This window comes from Lasioglossum baleicum, chromosome 7 (assembly GCF_051020765.1).
Source record: "Lasioglossum baleicum chromosome 7, iyLasBale1, whole genome shotgun sequence".
In the NCBI taxonomy this organism is placed as follows: Eukaryota; Metazoa; Arthropoda; class Insecta; order Hymenoptera; family Halictidae; genus Lasioglossum; species Lasioglossum baleicum.
In genome coordinates, this window is record NC_134935.1 from 15111244 (window position 1) to 15134754 (window position 23511).

The window sequence follows — 23511 nt, forward strand, 5'->3', positions numbered from 1 at the left end:
GGAACTGCGACGGTTAATCAATGTTCAACGTGGCGTTTTATTAGCGACGACTACTTTCCAGCTCTGTGGTCCCATCATCCACGTAATACTCGTCTACCTTTCCGGCCGGTTAATATCGACTCGTGGTCATCGGATCCGTAATTAAACGGGCAACGTAAGAAAAACTTCTTCGACCATTTCTTCCCTACAGAATCGCGAGACTGTACCCCGGAAAGTTTTTTCACAATACGCTTTGTTTAAAAATTCCACTTAAAATTGTTTACCAGATGTAAAATTAGAGTCGATCTCCTCGAGATCCTGCTAAAAAACATATATTTTAAATTTTCATTAAGGGTCCGAATAAAAAAGTTTTAAAAAATGCCGTTTTTATGTTTGCATGTAACCTTGTACATTATAATTTTTGGAAATTTTTCTTTGCATATAATTTCGTAAAAAACAATGCCTCTAATTTGATCATACAAAATCAGGTCGTTTGGTACAATTATAAAAATGTTACTCTGTTTTAAAGGGCGTACGAATACTTTTTACACCCACTGTAGTTAGATCATTATTGCAGCGATCTCCCAAATTGCTCTAAATTCAAAGTCCCACTGACCTGATAGCGATGTACCTCCAGATGGCCAGCGTAAGTGTGATGGCGATGCTGATGGTGTGCAGCAGCTGCGTGAAGTGCATATGAAATAGCACGAACACTGCCCATCCATACGGAAAAATAGGTCTCTTAGGCAGCACAATGTACTTATAAATAGCAAATGGTATATACTCCAACATGACAAGCATGTCAGCAGTCGCCAAACCGGTCAGTATCTTATTAATCGGCGCTGTGACCATGTTCTTCCTAGTCAACACCACAATGTTCAGCATATTCGCCAGAGTACCGAACACACAGACCATCAAGGCCACGTATCCATGATAATTCTTATATTTATCCGCAATATCCTTGACAGTCCCGCTGCAGTAGCAGCCCGGGAGCACATCTGTCGTGTAATTATTGACATAATCAAGGTCCTCGGAGGTGATGTTCAATGTGTTTAACAGCTCTGTGTAATTGTCAAGGCGGTTCATGGTCACACGGCGGATCAGTGACCTTAGATGTATCAAGGTTGAGTTCAGATGCACGTTGCGGAGCATTGCATCCTGGGGTCTGACCGACGCATCCTTACTTGGGCCTTGTAGCGCAAGGACCTTCTAATACAAGGACCTTCAAGGATGAGATTGACATTTCTCTTCTCTGTTACTTGGACATCTGGCCTAGTAAGAAAGTAATCAGTTCTTTTTTAAGGTAGTATGTTGACCAGAATCCAATTAATAGGTTTTTCAATAACGAGTCGCATGAAAAAGAGGTTGAATAGTTTTCTTTTAAATAATAATTGCAAAAAAAGTGTTCCTCTTGGTTCGACTAATTCTCTCATTGTCGTAATATCTCTAGTGATTGTGCTTATCTCGACGAAGAAGAAACCGCTTTACCCCGCGGCCCAATTCAACATGTTATCCTTATCTTTTCTTATTGCTCCTCAATCTTCAGGAACAGTCGATCGCGGATGCCTTTCTCTGTCTCTCCTGTTTCTCCCGCAGAGTAGGTCACGTTTTACATGTCATTCGATCGTTCCCGGAGGAATTGCGTTGTTCCGCGGGGGATCAGCGGTCCCGATATCGAATCGCGTAGCAATATCCTGGCTCTGGTATCTCTCCAACGTTGTTCTACGCGTGTTGGCCAGGTCTTTAGGGTCGAGGCGTTTCCCTTATTACTCCCGGCGGTAAGTAGCGTACCTGACACGAATCTGTTCGATGTCACAGCAAATCACCCGGTGGCAGAACTTTACACCGCGCGAGACTTACGACGCGCCTGGGACACATTCCGCGAAGTCTTCAGAGTGTTCTTCAAGATGTTCTTCAACGTGTTGTCTCGGTACGATCCTTCTCAAATAACCGCGCGAAGACCTTCTGCGAAGTTTTTCTATTTTCTCCGAGATGTTGTTTTTTTACTTGCTTCTCTCCTTCCTTGTAAAAAAGTTTTGCGCTCTCCAGACGAGTCGTCAGAGAACCCTAGACCTTGAAGAACTCCTCAACTCCTTCCGGACGTTATTCCGCACGCGGTTATGGCTGCTTCCAGCTCGTTTCCCGTGTCCCTTGCCGCACCCTAATCCGGCGATCTACATTCCCGAGTATTTATCACGGGGGTTCCGTCAGCCTTGGACTGAATCATTCCATCTTATTTCGTTAACCGGAAGTATCTACGCGACGTGGATTCCTCGCGCGGCTTCCACGCCGACGGCATTCCAGAAAACAGACCCTAACTGTGCCGGGACCCGAAGAATCCGATTTCTTTCGGTCGATCTTTGAGGGATGCTTGGGGTTGTTGGTACCGATTTTTTCGAGTCTTGTCCAACTCCCCAATTTGCCACTAAAATATTTCGCTTATCAACGAACTAATGGATTATGTTTCACTTATGTTTAAAGTTTTCATTTCCCCAATCTCTTACACCAGCATCTATCCTGTCAAGTACCTCTGACTCTTCCAATTACAATAATGCCCCGTTCTCATTCCTGTCCAATCTCTTCCTCACATCCCCAGTCTCGCAACCAACCAGGAAATCTTCGGGATCCTATAACACTTAGGTCAATCGTGACCTACATGGCCAACTCAAATGAGAACTGTCTATTTATCCAAAACAGAAGATTGATTGAAGACGATCCCAGCTCATTCGTCCCTAACGAACGAAAGAGCACTCGTCTGCCAATCCCCACAATAAATCATCAAATCATCAAGATCCAATGTCGAAGCTTCGACCTACATTTTCAACTCTCACTGGATCTACAATCTTCTCGGACAAAAACTGGCGATCAAAGTGAGTCTCGAAGGAGACCTGTTTACGTATTCAAAACAGCTCGAAGATTGATTTGAAGATCTCCCACAGACATAAATTCAATGTTCGGCCAGCTGATGTTTCACTTGGTTTCAATGATTGTCCGAGATGCAGATATTCTAGAGTCTCCCAGAGTCTCTCAGGCGACCGGTGGTCTTCTTCACCGATCAGATTGTAGTGCGATCGGTTCGATCCATCCCAGGGGACACTATCGTCGCATCAAAGACAACTGACGGATTGAGACGGCCACGAGGTACGACGTCCGCATCGTACGAGAATCGATTCTGTCCACAACTTCCTCTGACCCTCTAGGATCCCGCGGATTCCCTACTCGAAGGACACCATGTTCCAAGGATGGTCGGAACCTCTCCGACACGATGGAGATTACTGGAGTTTCGGACTCGAACCAGAACCCTCTTCTTCTTAGCCTGCTGCGAGGATGCTCCCCTGGGGCCGGACCTGGAAAAGATTGTTTGCGTTCAATCAGCCGTGGTTGCGGGAAATACTAATCAGAGAGACGCCTGGGGTAGCCATCTCGCGAGACCTGCCGAAATTGGGAAACCCCGTGGTTCGCCAGATTTATTTTTCGGAATATTGTCTGGCCAGATCGAGAATTGAATTTGCACTGGATTCGGCGTCTAGACTTATGAACCGAAATGAAAAAGTATCAAGAACCCTGAATAGGGTGATTCCTGAGGTTATTTGAAGTAACTTTTTCCTTTACGAAAATGTTCTCCGTGGCTCTGTTCAGGAGTCATTAACGAAAAACACGAATCAATCAGAGCGCGGCTACTGCAGCGGCAACTGTGCTGTGATTGGTCCGTGTTTTTCGTTAATAACCGCTTAAGGGTGAGAAAACGGCTCGCGCGTGTATTTGTTTCACACTTACACACCGCTAGGATTGCAAGGGTTCGGGATCTGCGAAACCATTTCTCTATAATGCACATTTGGGGTCTCTACGTAGTCACAATCGCTAGATAACAAATCAATCTGGGACAGCACTGTCGCCTGAATAATGAAATTTACGCCTCGAAAACGCAAAAGTAGGCCACCTTGGGATACGTCCCCCTAGATTGATCTTTTATCCCCATATGTGCATTATAGAGAAATGCTTTCGCAGATACCGAACCCTTGCAATCCTTGCAGTGTGTGAGTGTGAAACAAATACACGCGCGAGCCGTTTTCCCGAACATTTTCTCAAAGGAAAAAGGTACTTCAAGTGACCTCAAGAATCACCCCTTTCAATCTTTCACCACTGAACTGGTTTTTAACGTTTACAAAGAATCGTAGGATTAATCATTGAACGAACAATTGACGTCGCTTCATTGTTAATAAAACACACGTAGACTCCGATTGTCAAACGAAGCAACCTGCAATATTAATTGAGCATGTTTCAATTTAAAAAATGTCGCACACTGTTCGAAAAATTAATCTAACAATTTTGGTGCAGTGCAGCCTTCAAACCGCATTGCCTCAAGCCTCGGAGTTTCAAACCGTAAGGATCCGTTCAGACACGGCGGAATCCGCGCGATTTGAAAATTTGAACAAAACGGTTTTGGTCGTGTCTGTTCGGGCTCTAAGGGTGGATTTATAGTGGAGCTGCGAGCATCGATGATAGCGGCGCGGTGAAAAGAAACCAACATTTCGACACGTACTAATAAAAAAGTACATATGTATTTTCCTTGTTTTTCTTTTTTTTTTCACCGCACTGCTCACCTCGCTGCTCCACTATAAATCCACTCTAAAGCCGGAAGCCATAAAACAAGCAAAAATCGCGATCGTTCATATAATAGTTCTCAGACAGAATGGTGAAATAAAAAGAAACATGATATTCTCTTGACGTCACATGGATAACTCGCTCGTATTCGGGGAAAAATCAAAACAATCTGGCACACCTAACAATACTTTTCGCCGTTACCCATATTTGCGAAAATATCCAGTTACAGTGTGTTCCCGCCGGAATAACCGCTGTGGAAGCTGAACGCGCAAATATGAACGCGAAAACCTGCGATCGAGAGGACTACTCCGAACGAGCGATTCCAATAGCAACACGCATCGTAGCGTTCGTCTTCCTATCTCTTCGAACATAATCCCCCTCTCGTGGCCATCCCATTTGCTATATCAAATAAATCTTTCTTCGTAGAAAGAAGGATATGTACATTCTTGACGTTAAAAATTCCAGCGGAAGTGTTTAGTTAATCTTTTCTTGTTATGGGACGGCTTTTCAATTTTATTTCCGGACGCCATTTGGTAGATCTTTTCGGTATTACGTTGAATGGAAAGTTCGTTGAATTCCGCCTGAGATACAACTTCCATAATCTCGGATTAATTCTAATACTCTGGGTCAAAGTGGACTCCGTCTAGATTCCATTTCTGGCCTTGCATGAGCTTGAAGGTTATTACATCGTATACGAATGAATTCATTCATTCTGGCACAAGCTTTTATATGATATAAACAAATATTGGGTTGGAAAGAAAGTTCGTAGCGTTTTCCAATTAAGAATTGAACATACAATTAAGGTATTTATTCATATGTTTATTCAATAACACGAGAAGTTACTTCGGAAATGGCAAAAAGTAGTAGAACAGAATGAACAATATGTAATTGAATAAATCTATGAATAAATGTCTGAATGTTAGCTTCCAATTTTAATTTACAAACGCTACGAGCTTTCGTTCCAACCGAATACTTAGCATTCCATTTAAAAAAATCAAGATCACTTTCATTTCTAAAACAATAATAAGAATAACTTTGCAGTCCTGTGTCGAGCGTGACTCAACAGCAGAGAAAGAACAATCTAAATAGAATGGGTTTTTACATGTATTTGGTGCTTTATTTAATTATCTTATTTTTTAGTTAAAAACAAATATATGTTCCACAAATATAAATTGCAACAAAGTTTCAGTAATATTTACTACAATTAGTAAACAAAATTGTTTAAAATAAGTAGCAGTCCAGGAACTGTCCTTTGAAATAAATCTCAAATGAAACACTTTAAATACTAGCAGTTGTTGGCAAGAAAATAGAACAATAATTCGGAGTGCAAAGGGTTAACGAGGATTCAGAAATTATTATTGTAGAAATAAAATCACGCAGGAAAGGGTTAATGCGTGTCCCGGAATCCAGTTTCCGGTTATCTGAGAGAATACCGTCTGAATAAAGAACCTTGCTGCAGCGGCTATCCTCAAAGAGTTTCCATTCACAGAAAACCGTATACTCGCATGTGAAGGGGATAAACCTTGAAGCTGCACTCTTTACCGTCTATAAAAACTGCTGGAATCTCTTTGAGAAAGAAAGCAGGAGAACGAATAGGCGATGCGGGTCTCCACGGATTCATCAGGATTTTATGCTCAAAGTTCCGTGGCTGCGAGCCTTTCTCCATAACAAAATCTCCTTCGCCGTTTCTCTTGACGGTTTCAAAGTGACAACCGGGTTTGCATGTCCTCGAGTCTGCGTTGTTTTGGCTGGGAGGTGCATGATGTTAAAGACACAAGTTGTGTTTGTGTAGTCTCATTCGGAATGAAGTAATATTGGGTTGGGGAAAAAGTTTCTTCGTATTTTAATGCAGAAATGAATCAAGCTTTTCCCATATTTTACACGAAGTTTATTAAATCAAGTATGTGCCGTTTTGGTCGACCATCTTTTGCCATTTTTCAGGTAAAACCATAATCCTGTCACTGTAGAACTTCTGTGATTTCTCGGCGAAAAACTGTGACACGTGATTTTCGCAGGCCTCTTTTCAAGTCAACTTCACACCACTGTAGAGACCGAAACAAATGGTAGTCTGTTGGTGCAATATCAGGACTCATTTTCAAAACGTAATAACTTTTGACTGAATAAACGAATACGACAATTTCTTGTTTGTAATTACTCTCTGATATGTCACCTTTCAGACGCATTCAAGTAATTCCAGACCCGATTAATATTAACAGACTTATGACACGGTAACTCTATCTATCGAGAGAATACGAAGAAACTTTTTCCCCAACCTAATATTAACACGTTCGCTATCAGCATTTGTTTCGTCGCTTATCTTCCTCATTCGAAAGTTTTATTAAGTGCAACGTACCCAATTTTGAATGATTAAAACAGTTTAGCAGAAGAAAGTCACAGATTCTCTGAAAATTATGCATTCTACTATGACATTAAACAACAAAGAGTGCATAAAATGAATTTGACTGTTTTTAAGTAAACTGTCAGATTATGAATGTCACATATTTGTGACGCTGGTAGCGTACATGTTAAATGGTTGGTCCCACGATACGTTTATCTAGCTATTATTTACGTATACGCGGATTAGGATCCACTGCGATGGTGGCGGTGAAACAATAGTTTCTCGACAGCTGTAGACATAAGCGTGGAACAAGGAACTCGTTGTGTAACAATCCAGAAACGGGAATATGCGCCGGTTAACGACATCTCTGCTGTTCTTGCATTATTTCACTGTTTCGAAGTTCCTCGCGGAACGTTCCATTGAAATGTTGCGATGATCATCGGAAAAGGATACAGAAACACGTCGATTTCGAGCATCCTCGAGGTAACTGCGTGTTGCTTCAATGTTCGTTGCCTAACAGTTGTAAACCGTGCTCCATGCAAATTCACATTTATACAAACACGAAACTGAAGAGAGGAGAATTCACGCGAAATTCGGGGACGGAACAACACATTTTAATCCCTTGCCGTACCTTTTCTTTTACGGTTACAGTGATTAGTCTTTATGCACAAAAAAGACGTAGAAGAGAAAAGAGAAGGTATATTTCTTGTATGGCTACATGTATTTTAATGCTTAAATATTGATTACAAACGAATCAAATTTTATTTCATCTAACATGAAACGCGTAACATTCATATTCGTTAGACTTTGTTAAAAACCTTCATAACGAGTCGTAAAGATAACCCGACTTCGAAAAAACGCACTAAAAAGTGTGAAATAATTTCTATTTAATTTATGTGAATACACACGAACTTACACTAACGAGCATAGCTGATTCAACACACTTTAAATAAGAATAACATTTTTATGAATGGACCAAACAACTTCAATTTCTCTGTAAGGTTGGAAGAATTAGTTTAGTAAATGACGTCTGAAAAATATTTTGAAAAAATGCATTTGGTTGGAATTGCGAAAAAAAATAATAAAAATTGATTTTTACTACTTTTTTAGCTGGGCCAATAACGAAAATTTAAAAGATGTGTTTGGTCAACTCGTATAAATGATATACGCTCTGAAAATTTCATTGAAATTGGTTAATTCAATGAAAAGTGGTAAAAATTGCAATTTTTCAAGATTTCCGGCCGTCATTCTGATTTAAAGTGTGTTGAATCAGTTATGCTCGATAGTGTAAATACAATACAATCTTTTCGCAGGCGGGTAAAATTGAAAATTTCCCAAATGACAGATGCTGATTATGATTTCATTGGAATATGATGAACTTGGAAATCAGTAGGTGGGAAGGCAGAGGAATTTAAGGATTTTCGTAATTTCCAGTATCGAAAACTTTCAATTTTGCGCCGCCTCCGAAAAGTTCGTGTATATTCACATAAATGAAATGGAAATTATTTCATACTTTTTAGTACATTTTTTTAGTGCGTTTTTTCGAGGTCGGTTTAATTTTTTTTAATAACATTCTTTTATTTCACACTTTTTAGTGAAACGAGCAGAATTTGTAGAACATCGTAGAATGGATTTTCAGTCTTATTGGTTATTTGCAATAAAAATTTGTTTTCAAGGGACCAATCGGGAGACATACTCTACAAAACGCAGAAGGTTTCGTCCTGATTGGCCCATCTATCTCGGAGTAATCGGTGAACATACATAGAAAAAAAAGCGAAAAAAAGGTCAATCATACAGATCGAATTGAGTAACCTCCTCCTTTTTCGAAGTCGGTTAAAAATGGTACGGCAAGGGGTTAAAAATGTCCATGAAAATAAAAATGTCCTAAAAACGTCTGCTAAAACCATCATTTCGTCTATTACAGTTTTCAACAACTATCATTCCCATTAATCCCGACTGCCGGCAGCTTGCACCAGTGAAAAAACGTGAGTTAAATCTGATACTCGTTTCTCGTGTTGAAAGCAAACAGTTTTCGTCAGCTCAAAGACTTCGCAAGGGTTGAATACTCAAGTTTCGCAAAAAAGGCAACCTTTCCCGTGGCCACGAAAAACAGGGAAGCGTTCTCGCGTTGTAATCTCGAATTTCCTGAGCAACAGAGTTTCGTTTCATGGAAATCGGAAAAGTTTGCTGGTGCCGAAGAAAGACTTGAAGTTCAGGGGCTTTTGTTCAGCAAGTTCTCTCCCTCTCTCGCAGCAGTTCGTTATTAAAAATTCAGAAAATCTGAATCACAATCTCGCGGGGCCGCTTATGGTTTCACGGTCGTTGTCCACTTTCTGTTGTCAAGTAGGAGGGAAGTGTTTCTCGGCTTTGAGCGCATTATGTCCTAAAGATGATGACTATAATCCTCTTTTCTTCTTCGGGTCGAAAGCGGCACGTCCTTCGTAGAAATATACTTCGGAGAACGTATTCAGTGTTTGTCACGAGAAAGCGGTTTGCATAAATATCTTTAGTCTCTTTAGCCACTGTATAGAACAATAATCATATTAACACCTTTTGAACGGTCAATAACTTACTTGTGTAAAAGAGGAAAATGTCCGAGGAGGATTAACGCAATACTTTATTGGGTTTTTTTCGATAAGCTGTTCCACGAGCAGCGAGATCTCTCCGTATGGCGCATAGTGGACTGGATCGAGAATTTTCCACTTATATTAATTCAAACATTATTCCTATATACTGATAATTATCCTAACAAATATTTTGTAATAATTTTTTAATTCATCGTTTAAATTTTATTGTCTTCAAATAATATTTCAAAATTGATTATTCGTTATTTAGTGCTTTCTTAGATAATTTAAATTAAAGAAATCTTTGGTTAGAAATCTCTTCGTATTTTTTGAAGGGAACCGAAGAAAAATATTCTTTCACTAGTACAGACTCTAAATGTGTTTTAAGAGCAATACAAATAGGGAATAGCGATTTTATTTTATAAATACAGAAGGTTCCCGGTTAGTAAATATGTAGTGTTTTTTTCGGAGAAATGATAAATAAACAGAAAGGATGACAAGATGAAATTTCTTTTAAAAACACCGGAGTATCGTAATATTTTTTCGTTGACAGTGTTTTTTTGAAAAACGAAGGAGACTTCCATTTTTTAAAATGAAATGCTATGTATTTCTACTGCGACGTGGAAGTGTAGATCAGCAAAAATTCAATCGTGTACAATTTCGGATCTACTGTGTAAATCGACGTCAGTCTCTTCTTTTCTATTGAGCTTTAAAGAGTGTAACTCTAGTGGTAAAGTACATCAACAGTCCGAATAACAAGCGAAACGGAAATTGGATCCGAATAGACGCTCTCTTTTAACAAGGTGCCGACCAGTGGGAGGCACTTTCTACACCGATAGGCATCACAGTCAAATTTGCATGCGAATCTACTCCCGGAGCTGGAATCGTTTCGCGGAACCAGCGTCAGCGATAGGAAATGTCGGGTGCGAATTTCCGGCAACTTAACCGAGCCGGGCTGCGAATTCACGGCGCTATCGGCTGTGTCGCCAAGTTTCAAGCGTTCCGAACTTTTCGCGAGCGGCGTTAAAGTCGTTTAAAACGGCAGCCACCGCTGCGGAAGTTACTGTCTAAACAGTCGACAGCTCGATAAGCTTCCGGAGACCGGGACGCTGAAGTTTCGCTTAAACGAATCGATCTGGCGGACCAAATTGTTCGCAAATCCGATTCTCCCGAATTCGGGCAAATTGCTGACGTACAGGTTCGGCAACGGATGCGCATGCATGCATAAATCTGCCGCGAAAATTTGATAGAAAATCTTATATGATGTGTGCCTCACCTGAAATATTTCTTTTATTTATTATCTTGACTTTAGCACTATTAGACTACGGATTTTATGATAAACCTCATTTGCAATGTTCGTCTTGATTTTACTACCTTCCGAAGGGATTTTACTCCCTTCTTTGCTGGGCCAAGGGAGATTCAGGATTTTCCGAGTTCCCCCGCGTTCCTCCGTTTACTTCTCAATCGGAGGAATACTTCTCCAGCTGCATCTGCTGTTAATCCTTCTGCTTTAGGGTATGGCAAAGTCTCTGTTATTCGAACGTCGCAATCGAGTCGCTTTTTGAATCCACAATATCCGATTAATATCGAATGTGACGGAACAGCAGCGATGGACAAGCTGGCTGCTGGTAGCGAGTAAAATAAGCATGTTTGCGATCTCGTGAACGGAGTTTGGGAAATCGCGCGCGAAATCGGGTGCCGCAGACCGTGCTGTTTAACGAGTCGTACGAGCAGGAGGCTGGTAGAGGGAATATGAAAGAGAGTTAGGTTCAAGGGGACTGTGTGTTCAGTATTGTTGCAAGGCCCGGCTAAATTATGGACAAAGCTAACCCGACAGCGACCCATTACGCTGTTTTGATAAGGCTTCGATACATTGGCTATCGAGCCAATGATCGATCGACGACCGCAAATCACTTTCTGCACGTGGCAACGCGCTGACAAGTTCGACGGCGCCCATGGTTCAGTTCAAACACACTGGACTGCGATCGATATCCACGATGAATCAACGAAATAAGAGCCATTCGTCCCATGTCTTTCTTCTGTGCATCGGAGACAATGCGAAAGCGTCCTGCATCAAGATCTGAGGACCATGTCGTCCTTTCTAAAGCGCCAGGACATTTATAGTGTTCAGAGGAAACCGTCTTGATTAACATTTATAACGCAGTAAGCGCAGAAATTTTGTTTAATCTCATGCACTCCGAATTACTTTTCAATTTTCTTGCCAACAACCTCCTACTATTTTCAGTGTTTCATTTGATATTTACTTCAAAGGACAGTTCCCTGAATGCTACTTATTCTAAACAATTTTGTTTACTAATTTAATTAAATATTACTCAAACTTTGTTGCAATTTATATTTGTTTCTAACGAAAAAATAAGACAATTAAACAAATAATGGCAGAACCAAATACATATAAAAACCTGTTTCATTTACATTTCTCTTTCTCTGATGTCGATTTGAATGTCCGGTTTCATATTTTTCATTTCACAATTATTGAAACTATGAAGTTTGGGGCTGGGGCACATATTGTAATAAAAATTGCACAGAATTTAAATAAATAGAGCCTTGTACTTTTTGTAAAGCTAAGACATTCTAGTCGGTTTTAGTGCTCGGTATAGGTTTAGTGTTAATATTGAAATTATTTATTTAGGATTAGAAACGAAGCCAACTGGGAACACCATTTTAATTGAATTCTTAGGCAATTCCACCTTGCAAAGTAGTAATCTCTGGATCGTTCCGAGTGAAATAAATCTACCATTAGCGTATAACCATAGAAACATGCTTAAACAATTCCCAAAGTGAAAAGAACACTAGAACTATGTGCTTAATGGTAATTTTGTTTCGAAATGGAATCGAGGAGTTTGAAGATGTACTTTAATAACGATAGTTACACAGTTCTAACTTACACAACAGTATCGTGTGCATTCCCCTGAACAGGATACCGCAATTTAATATTACTGGGTAACTGCAGGCGCGAGACTAAACGATCCTCAAAGCGAATGGGCACGCCTGAAAACATTTCTGTTTTAAAACAAAATTAGAGAACGTTAAAGTCGCCTCGTGGATTAACAGTAAAAATTACGCAGGTCTCACTTGCACAGTAATATTCCGCAAACTCCCCAGACAATGTAATTTATTGGGTTGGCAAGAAAGTAATTTCGGTATTTTAAGGTGAAATAGAGAGTCCAATTTTTTTATTCAAGCAATGATCTTTAATTAATAAGATATTTTTTCTTTTATTCAACGATCTTTTGCCAAAAAGAATAAGTAAGAAAATATTCTACTGATTGAAGTTCATCGCTCGAATAAAGAAATTCGGTTATATTTGACCTTAAAATACCGAAATTACTTTCTTGCCAACCCAATAATTTTGCGTTCCGACGGAGACTTGTTTAACACGTCAAAAGTGATAAGATTCAGTAGTAAAATTGATAAGCTTGTCTTTATTTAGATTTTGTATAATTTTTATTGTAATATAAACTTAGTCTGAATTGGGAAAAGAATGATAAAAGTCGCTTTTCATAAAAAATGTTTTTTTCGTCGATTCATATAAGTTATACATGCTGACAATTTCATCGAAATTGATTTCATTTGTTTACGAGGTACAAACAATCGAAAAGATGGTGAAAATAAAATTTCACGATTTTCAACCTGTTTCTGCCGTTTTATTATTTCGCGATTCTCATCAATCTACAGATGAAGTAGAATAGGTAGAATGAGAATGATTAGTCTCGTTCATTAGCTTATCAAGATCCGATCGATTTTGTTGTTGCAGATCACGCGAAACAGCCTTTGGTATTCAAAGTTACATTAGTAAGATTCATGAGTTGCCGGGCTGCACGGCATCATCATTCAAGCTGTACCTGTCGACGATAACGAGTTGAAAGAAGTTTCCTTTCAGTTCACTAATTTCGTTGAGCTCTCGTGCTAACTTTTATAAGAACCATCCTTTTCCTCCAAATCTTCCTCCCATTATCTTCCATGCTACACCGAGCAATGAGTAAATGGGCTACGAACAGAACGCATCTGCATTATAATGCAGCTGGACCGCGGATCATTATGCAAATCCCGAAGATTCTTTGATGAAAATCCGAATGGGAAAAAATTTCTTGTCTTACTTCCGAAGTAAGAATTTCAATACTGTCGAACCTCGGCAGAATATTAAAACGAACGTGGCGAAGCTCTTGGAAATATCGAGATAATAGTTTCATTACATGAATCACTTTAAATAACTATTTATTGATGCAGATGAACTTTTACTACTTCATCACGTTTTTATCTGCCATTTGGATAGGAATGAATATTAGCCCATTTGCACTCCGAATTAATTTCCACTATTGTTCGCAATAACTCCCTACTATTTGAAGCGTTTTATTTGAAAACTTGAAAGGACAGTACTAATTATACAGGGTGAACATTATAAAGCGTTACAGTGGAATATCTTCAAAAATATTGATTGTACACAAAAATGTTTGAGATGAAAGTTGTTCTGTACCGAGGGGGACATCATGTGGCGGGAAGACCGAGTCCGTTATTGAACTTCTTCGTATGGACGACTAGGTTCGTTGTTGAATGATTCTGTTTGAAGACCGAGTCCGTTATTGAACTTCTCTTCGTATGGACGACTAGGTTCGTTGTTGAATGGTACCGTTTGAAGACCGAGTCCGTTATTGAACTTCTTCGTATGGATGACTAGGTTCGTTGTTGAATGGTACCGTTTGAAGACCAAGTCCGTTATTGAACTTCTTCGTATGGATGACTAGGTTTGTTGTTGAATGGTACCGTTTGAAGACCGAGTCCGTTATTGAACTTCTTCGTATGGATGACTAGGATCGTTGTTGAATGGTTCCGTTTGAAGACCGAGTCCGTTATTGAACTTCTTCGTATGGATGACTAGGATCGTTGTTGAATGGTTCCGTTTGAAGACCGAGTCCGTTATTGAATTCTTCGTATCGATGACTAGGCTCGTTGCTGAATGATTCCGTTTGGCTACTGAGTCCGTTATCGAATTTCTTGGATTAATGTAGTCGACTTCTGGCTTCGTTAGTGGATCCTTGCGGGTTTCTCGGTTTCGACTTGCTGTTCTTGTAATTCGATATGAACTGTTTCCGCTGGTGTCCAATAGTATTTCGCGAGATAATTAACTGGGGAGAGCGGTGTTGATTGCTCGAGGTATCGCCTCGCGTCGATAGTTACTGACCGATCTCGATCGCTTCGCTTCGCTGATCTAGATTTTGGTGGGGTACTGTCGTGCGGTGGATCCGTCGGGGAAACAATAGAATCGTACGCTTGAGGAAGTTGTACTCTCGAATGTTATTCTCGCGGATTCACTGGAGCTTGACAAGATTCCAAAGTAGTGACGTATCAATGAGGGGGCGAGCCCCTTTGAGAATATAAATGTAGAATGTGGAAACGGCTTGAGTTGTGAAGATCAGGACGGAATGTGGTGACGGACGTCACACACCACATGATGTCTCCCTCGGTACTGAACAACTTTCATCTCAAACATTTTTGCGTATTATCAATATTTTTGGAGATATTCGTCTGCAACGCTTTATAATTTTCACTCTGTATATTAGATGTACAAAGTATGTATGGAAAATAATAAAATAATATTTAAAGGAAACTATCCTGACAGCTGTAACTTTCCTCTACAAGACAAGACCACGATCACTGCAATCGATCAACGGATTGTCAAGTTGTAGCGCATACAGTGATAGTATTTTTAGTCTCCTCGTCACAAAAGCACGATGGAACAAAGAGCAAATATTAAATTTTGTTTCAAGCTAGGTAAAACTTTTACAGGAACATTTGAATTGATGAAAAAAGTTTATGGTGATGACTCGTTGTCCTGTAAACGTGTGTTCCATACGTTGGAAGACGAGCCAAATCCAGACCAAAAAAGAAAAATCGGGATGAGTTGGTGGAAAAAGTGCGTGCAACGATCGGAAATTCGTTCCACAGGGTCAAAATGTCAACGGTGAATATTATCTGGGTGTTATGGAGCGTTTTTGGAAGAGAATCGTTCGAATGAGTGAGACCTGAATATCGAGCGCCGCGAAGTTGGTTTTTGTTGCACAATAACGCACCATCTGGCAGGACCATCGCTGTTCGTGAATTTTTTACGAAAAAACAAGTCTGTGTGCTCCATAGACATATAGAGATAGACTGCGCGGCCTGAACGAAGCGCTGAAGCCCACAATGGCGGCGTGCGAGAGAGAGAGAGCATTAGCCGGGGTCCATAGCGCTCTCTTTCTAATTGATGTGTCGACACATGATATAGAAAGAGAGCGCTATGGACCCCGGCTAATGCTCTCTCTCTCACTCTTTGTACCGCGCGCCGCCATTGTGGGCTTCAACTCGCCCATAAGACGGCGCAGTCTATCTCTATATGTCTATGGTGTGCTCCAACGTCCTCCGTATTCGCCTGATTTATCACCGTGTGACTGTGTCCTGTTCGCAAAACTCAAACTGGCCATGAAAGGAACGTTTTATGACAATGTTATCATACATATACAAGTCCAAAAGTGATTCCGTAAAATTAAATAAAAAAATCTATGCTAGCATTGCTGGAACGTGACCAGCGGTGTATCGATGCGGCAGGGATATATTTTGAATAGAGAGGAATAATTTCAGGAAAATAACTAATTGTTTTTTTTTTTTGTTATTTAAAAAGTTCCGTCATTTTCCAGTCATACTGTGTAGCTCTCAAACTTTGTTGTAAAATTTAAATAAACGAAGAACCAAATACATTCAAGAACCCGTTGTATTTAAACTTTTCTTTCTCTGATGTCGAGTGACACTCGACAAACGAGTGCAAAGGGTTAAATATAACTTAATTGATTTAAAAATTGATTTCAATTCCGAAGGGATCAAGTATTACAACAGTATCACAGTTGACTTCAAAGTAACAGGACGTCACAATAGCACATTCGAGGATTACCATTGCAGACACACTCGAAGCAGAATGGCGTGGGCTAACTCCGCTCGGAACTTTCGGAAAAGCGGCAGCTTTCACATCGTTAGGATCGTAACAGAAGTGTAGAAGTTGTAAAAGGATCTGGGTACTGTTCAAACGTCGAAACCGGCGAAAAACTAAAGTTTCCTTCGGAAAAATAACTCGCGGAGCTAGACTTAACACCGCACCGACCGCACGAACCGACAACGCGGAGCGAAAACCATGTTTTAGGAAACCGAGAGATATCCGGGAGTTGGTCGCGCGGACAATTGAATCCATTTTATTCCGGTGAATTCTAATTCACGTTGGAACATACAGACTAATTACGAATTTTATGCAGTTGTGTCTGCGAATAGATGGAACACGAGATACCGGAAACGTGAGAACAATTGAAAATTCTAATTCTACCGATTCGTATTGTTTGAAACATTTACCAACATATCCGCCATATTTTTCCGATTAAAATCAGCCCGAACACGACACAATTTGGTTCACATTTATTTGTTAATCAGCGAAGTGATCAGACAATAAAATAGTTACAATTTTCGATTAGATCTTTACCGATTTGCACAATGAATGAGCTATGTGAAACATATATTCAGAAAAGATCATCGATTCGGATGATCGAGGCTCTACTAAATCGTGAATTAAACAAGCAAATATGCTGTGAACAATATCGTGTTTGGGATCATTTTATCCGGAGAAATGTTACAATTGTATTGGTAAAGGTTTCATCGATCTCAATTGGAAGCTGACAGTAACATTTTTATTGGGCGGATAACAATGAACGATCAACGCTTACAATCAGTAATTGACAGAAATGAATAGTGACTGTTCAATTGCATGAATTATCGGTTTCAATGATGGATGTTCGAAATGAAAAATTATAATGGATAAGTTCAGGAGAGCAGGAATTCGAGTAAACATTGACAGTGTGCTCATTAGAGTTTAGCAGCGATGGCGTCGAGACCACCATTGAATGTGTCGAACATCGTCCTACACGCAGACAAACAGATAAATTATTCATGACATTGCGTCTAGACGTGGTCAGCGATGCAAGAGCATAACCGTAGCCCGTTCCAAAGGTTTTGCACCCTCACGTCGGTGATTCCTATGAAAATGGCGTTTCCTGTACGGTACGGAGAAACAATGAGCCCTGGTCGTATTAGCATAACTGTTTCTAACTGGAGACGAAATTCAAGAAATTCCGACGAACGGCAACCATCTGTGTTCGTTATAGTTCCATGTTGATCTACGTTGAGGTATAAGTTCGTTCATTTTGTTGCGATTCGTGCTCTTCTACTGAATAATTAACGTTGGGGAACAGGTGGAAGATGTGCAAAATAACAAAAGAAATTCTGGAACTAATTTGAAAGTTCTGTGTAATAATACCAAAATTTCGTGATTGATTGTTTTAGTTAAGGGACCTATTCGCGATCAAGCATGTTGCGCAACAATTATTCTGCAGTTGATGTTACCATGAGTTTTAAAATGACAAATTATCTGAAAACTTGTGAGAGGAAACGTATCGGTGTCGACAAGTTATCTTAGATTTAATTTAAAACAAAAAGAAATGAAGATATACTGATATTGTCAAAGTTTAAAAATGAGAAATCACAAATAGAGAGCTTGCCTGGCCAACCCAATATTTGACAGGTAGAAAGGTACATTAGTCTTGAAATTTCGATGAGCTGTAGATGTGGATACACAGAGATTTATAAATGATTGGGAATGTTTGTACAAATTTACATAACGAGACCATTATTTCTGTCTTCGAGGAAATTGACTATTCCGAGGAGACCATTACACGTTACGCAAAAATCAAAGATTCTTATTCGCACCTCGGCATACCATCGATCGAGAAACCCCCACTTTCGATATTCATCCATCACCCGACGAGAGCCGAGCCATTATTCACGTTGTAAATCGCGTTCCTTCGTTATCGCTCAAGGGTTCGCAACGACTGACCATTATTCTCCGTTTTGCTGCCGTTGAATCTTGCAATGCGCCGATAACTGCGTCTTAACATCGCGATATAGTACTTAAATCACTTATTTTGCAAAAAGAGTCCTCTGTTTATTTCCGTCGAGAACAGTTTCCGTATAAATTTGCAAGACACGAACACTCTGTTTCAAAAATCACTCGTAGCTTTAATACATTGATTCTACAATAGATGTATCAATACTTATAACTAAAATGAACTGATTCTACACGGAAAACCACGTCAGAAATGTCAAATACATTTTTTTGACGAAATAAAACGAGCATTAGGCGATTCTACTAACAACTACTCAGGCGAACTAACAAGTCAAGAATTGTGGAATAAAATTTTTCTCCGCTAACAAGCTCCATTTCCAAATGAAACCAGCCAATAAAGCTCGCGTAACGCAATCACTATATTGAATATTAGCTAACGCGCGAAATGTCCTGAACGAAGTCAATTTTCTCGAAAAAACAAAGCCCGGTGTGAAAAAACCATTATCGCACATTTTCGCTGGAAGTTTCTCGCGTAGTGTCATCTCGAGCTGGTTTCAACGGGGAATATTGGAGCACAGGCTGTGTAGGAAAGCTCCGGCATAGTATACGGAAGCTTCCATGTTCGCTGGTAATTTCTGTCGTTCGAGGATGCCTCCTCCAGCAGCAGCGTACCTAGTCCGCACTACTTACGTTTCCGAGGGAACGCCAACTGGAGTGTTCTGTAGACCGTACCATTAGAGGGAGACTATGATCGATGCACCTCTAACGCGGATGATTTCATTGCAAACAATGGGGACCAGACGATTCGTTAACCAGATAAAGAGTTCTTGTAGGACGGCGGATAATACGGTCTGCGTTGATCGAACTTGGATGCTCTGGTCTTTTATGTGCTCTTTTTATGTGTCCTATATGTTGTTGATGTGGCCTTTATATCCTTGGTGTTCCTGATGTGTGCCTGACATTTTTTATGCGTTCCTGATGTGTGCTTGACATTCTTGATGTGTTCCTGATGTGTGCCTAACATTCTTAACGTGTGCCTAAAGTGTGGTTGACATTCTTGATGTGTGCCTGACACACTCTATGTGTTCCTGATGTGTGCCTGACATTTTTTATGTGTTCCTGATGTGTGCCTGACATTTTTTATGTGTTCCTGATGTGTGCCTAACATTCTTAACGTGTGCCTAAAGTGTGGTTGACATTCTTCATGTGTGCCTGACACTCTCGATGTGTTCCTGATGTGTGCCTGACATTTTTTATGTGTTCCTGATTTGTGCCTGACATTTTTTATGTGTTCCTGATGTGTGCTTGACATTCTTGATGTGTTCCTGATGTGTGCCTAACATTCTTAACGTGTGCCTAAAGTGTGGTTGACATTCTTGATGTGTGCCTGACACACTCGATGTGTTCCTGATGTGTGGCTGACATTTTTTATGTGTTCCTGATGTGTGCTTGACATTCTTGATGTGTTCCTGATGTGTGCCTAACATTCTTAACGTGTGCCTAAAGTGTGGTTGACATTCTTGATGTGTGCCTGACACACTCGATGTGTTCCTGATGTGTGCCTGACATTTTTTATGTGTTCCTGATGTGTGCTTGACATTCTTGATGTGTTCCTGATGCGTGCCTAACATTCTTAACGTGTGCCTAAAGTGTGGTTGACATTCTTGATGTGTGTCTGACACTCTCGATGTGTTCCTGATGTGTGCCTGACATTCTTGACGTGTGCCCGAACTGTGCTTGACATTCTTGATATGTTTTTGTTCTGTTCCTGATGCGCGCTGTCACTGTTCTAGTTTTTATTCATTAGAAAAAGACATACATTATTGTTCGACTTTTGTTTCATGTAGTGTATTCAGAAAAATATTTATTTTGCATGAAGATCCGCCGTGCGCTTTTTACCCACATATCCATTAAAAGCCTGCATTCTAGTTTGAGTAAAATATAAATATACAGAGATGCAAAGAAAAAATAAATATTCCGAATATATGTATGTATGAAGCATACTACCTACGGAACGAAAAATTAAGGTTATAGCAATATTGAACAGTACAACAGGTATAAATGAATAAATAAACAACGTGCTTGCAAAGATTATAGTCAGTTCCATAGTATTTATGTTTGGCCTCCTATACGCGGCTGATTCGATAAAGGCGGTATTTGTTCACTTCTAAATATTTGTTTATTTTCACTCCGCTTGATCGAGCTGACTGATTATGCGGCTGGCTTTGGGAAAATAGTCATTTTCCGGTGGAGAATTCCGGAAATGACGGAAAATTGCGCAACGATTTGCGAAATATCTAAAACATGTATTTCACACACGTCGACATTTTACAAACATATTGACGGTTTCTATTGGGTTGTGAAAATTGTGAAAATACGACTTTTGGTCAGTTTCTGCTTAAAATCCACAGAATCGTACATCTTTCGATGCGTGTCGTTTTTTCCTGCGTCAAATTTTCAGCATGTGTATAACTAACATAGATCTACAAAACATATATTTTAAATTTTCATTAGGGGTCCAAATGAAAAAGTTTTTAAAAATGCTTTATTATTTTTGCGTGTAACCTGATCAATTGTAATTTTTGGAATATCTTTTTTGCACATCATTTAGTAAACCAATGCTTCTGATTGCTTACAAGTAATCAGATCGTTTGGTACAATTATAAAAAAGTTATTCTGTTTTCAAGGTTGTACAGAGACTTATTTTACTGAGTGTAGATCAGCCAGAAACGAGTTTCCAGAAGCGTTTAAAAATTTCGCGAAAGAATCGAGTGCTAAGCAGAAGAAGCATCACCATTCGCGGGATTCAATCCCAGTGTTGAATTCGAGTCGCAGGTGTTCGCCGCGGAATAGTGAAAAGTTAAAAGCATACAGACCTCGATCCCCGAGGGATCCATTTCTCAGTGGATCGCGCGGGTTGATACGGAAACGTACTCCTCCGGAAAATTCCTCCGCAGCCCGTCCGTGATTGATTCAACGCGGTCTACGCGACGATCCAATCACGATTTCTTTTCTCGACGATTCCCTTTGAATTCGACCACTTTGCGTTCTACACGACATCGAATGCACCGTTTTATCCAGTTCGCCCAATGTTTTTTCAATCGTGTTCGCAATGCTTGGAAACAAAGAGCGCTCCAGTCCAGCGTAGAAATAATAGAACCTGGACGATATGTAAGTGTACACATACTCTTTTGAAAGCGTGCACGCTCGTTTAAAAGTATACTGTTTTGAAAATGTTTGTAACTGGAGAACACAGTTCCATGGTACAGTTGTTAAGATAAAGTTTAATTGTTATAGAAAGAGGGACACTTTTAGTTGCAGAGAAAGATGATTTTTAAAAGCTAAAAACTAGGACCATTTTTAATATTTAAAATATGGGTATTCATTTTTCTTAGATCCTTCTGTTCCCGTCTCTTAGATCGAATACTTACTGTCGTACGCAACAAATTGCGAAAATTTACAGTCTATCGATTTGCCAACTGCCTTGCAGATTTTTGCTAAATTGCAATTCGACAGTGCACAATGAGCATTTCCAAAGTTTATTCGAGGACCGAAAGAAAATTGAAAGTTGCAGTCCGTCGAAGATAATGAAGCACAAAAATTCGCAATCTATCGGCGTTTCGAAAGCTGCAATCTGTCGAGGACACATGCACAAGTCTACAGTCTGTTTATTTTCGATAAATTACACAATTCGGCAGTTCGGAACAAGCAAGATTACTCGAGAAAAATAGATTGAAAGCTGCAATTGAAAGCTACAACAGCAGTCTGTCGACGATTCGTTTATAGTTTCGGTAGATCTTTCGTTAAATTAAAGTTCGACAGTCCAAATCGAACACTTCTCAGCGAACATTCGAGGACCGAAAGAAAATTGAAAGCTGCAGACTGTCGTACGTAACAAAATGGCGTATCGGATGTTTCGAGTGGAGAGAAGTCCCTGGTCCGGAAACGGAAGTATTAAGCAAACGTACCAGGAGGAAACATGTTTCCCTCCCCGAATCTGAGTGTCACGTCGAGGGTGACGTTAATGGATATCGATGGCGCAATTTATTGCGAAAAGTTTCCTCCCTTTCGTCCTAAGAACAATTTTAAAAATGTGCCGCCCGGTTAAACGAAACTTTCTTCAACAAGGGAAATTTTTTGGACACCTTCCATCATTTTGATGGGGACGAGTTCTCCAAGTGTAAGACACATAAGGTCCCTTTAAAATACATGCTATGTAAAATTAAGCAGTATACAGGGTGTCCCAAAAATGTACAATACGTCTTTGAAAGTAGTGATTCCTGAGGGGATTCGAAGCAACTTTTTCCTTTGCGAAAATCTTCTCCGTGGCGTTGTTAAGGAGTTATTAACGAAAAACACGAGTAGGGATGGGATCGAGTACCTCGCAAACAGGTTCAAACTTTGATTGATTGAATTCGAACTCTCTATAAGTATTTCGAAAAACAGTACTCCTAAGTATACTCGAACCTATGCCAGACAGTTTCGTACCTTTTACAAGTACATACTTTGATCAATGGAAATAATACTTACAAGTATATTTTCGAATATTGGTCGAACAGATTCGAAACTTTTATGAATAACGTACCGGAAATTCTCTGATTTTTCTAATCATTATTTTTTTTTACCTTTAATAGCAATTATGTTATCCTCTAATGCATAATTTAATTCAACATGTATAACTATTATAATTTCATAATCTATCGGAAATATTATTCTGAAATAGTTACGAGTTTAATAAAGAAATTTAAGTTTTGATTTCCAAGATTCGAGTACTAATTGCGAAACATTCGATTCTTTTCAACATCGAAGTACTTATAAGTATCTTTTGTGTGTGAGTACTCATTCCGAGGTTTGATATCAGTTTGTATAAAATGAATACTTTTCAAATATATTCAATGAAACATTATTGCTTTTAAGTAGTAATCGGAACCCATGAAATGAACCTTGGTTATTGAAATTGACTCGGATTCGTGAGTACATATTGAACTTGATCCCATCGCTAACAGTGAGGCACTGGCGTCCAACTTTGTTTGAGTATTACTCCCTACAGAGTCTTTTGTCCAACTCTAGCCACTGATTAGTCCGTGTTT

At 39.7% G+C, this 23511-nt stretch overlaps 1 protein-coding gene across 9 annotated transcripts in view; it reads right to left on the reverse strand.

Moving 5' to 3' along the window:
* Positions 1-23511, reverse strand: part of LOC143210942 (G-protein coupled receptor dmsr-1) — a 77782-nt gene that overhangs the window by 26736 nt on the left and 27535 nt on the right. For all 9 annotated transcript variants that reach the window (XM_076428267.1, XM_076428265.1, XM_076428264.1 and 6 more), the window contains one exon: positions 596-3326. In XM_076428267.1, the coding sequence (XP_076284382.1) occupies positions 596-1131 (536 nt within the window). In that variant the 5' untranslated portion in view covers positions 1132-3326. The remainder of the gene's footprint in view (positions 1-595; positions 3327-23511) is intronic.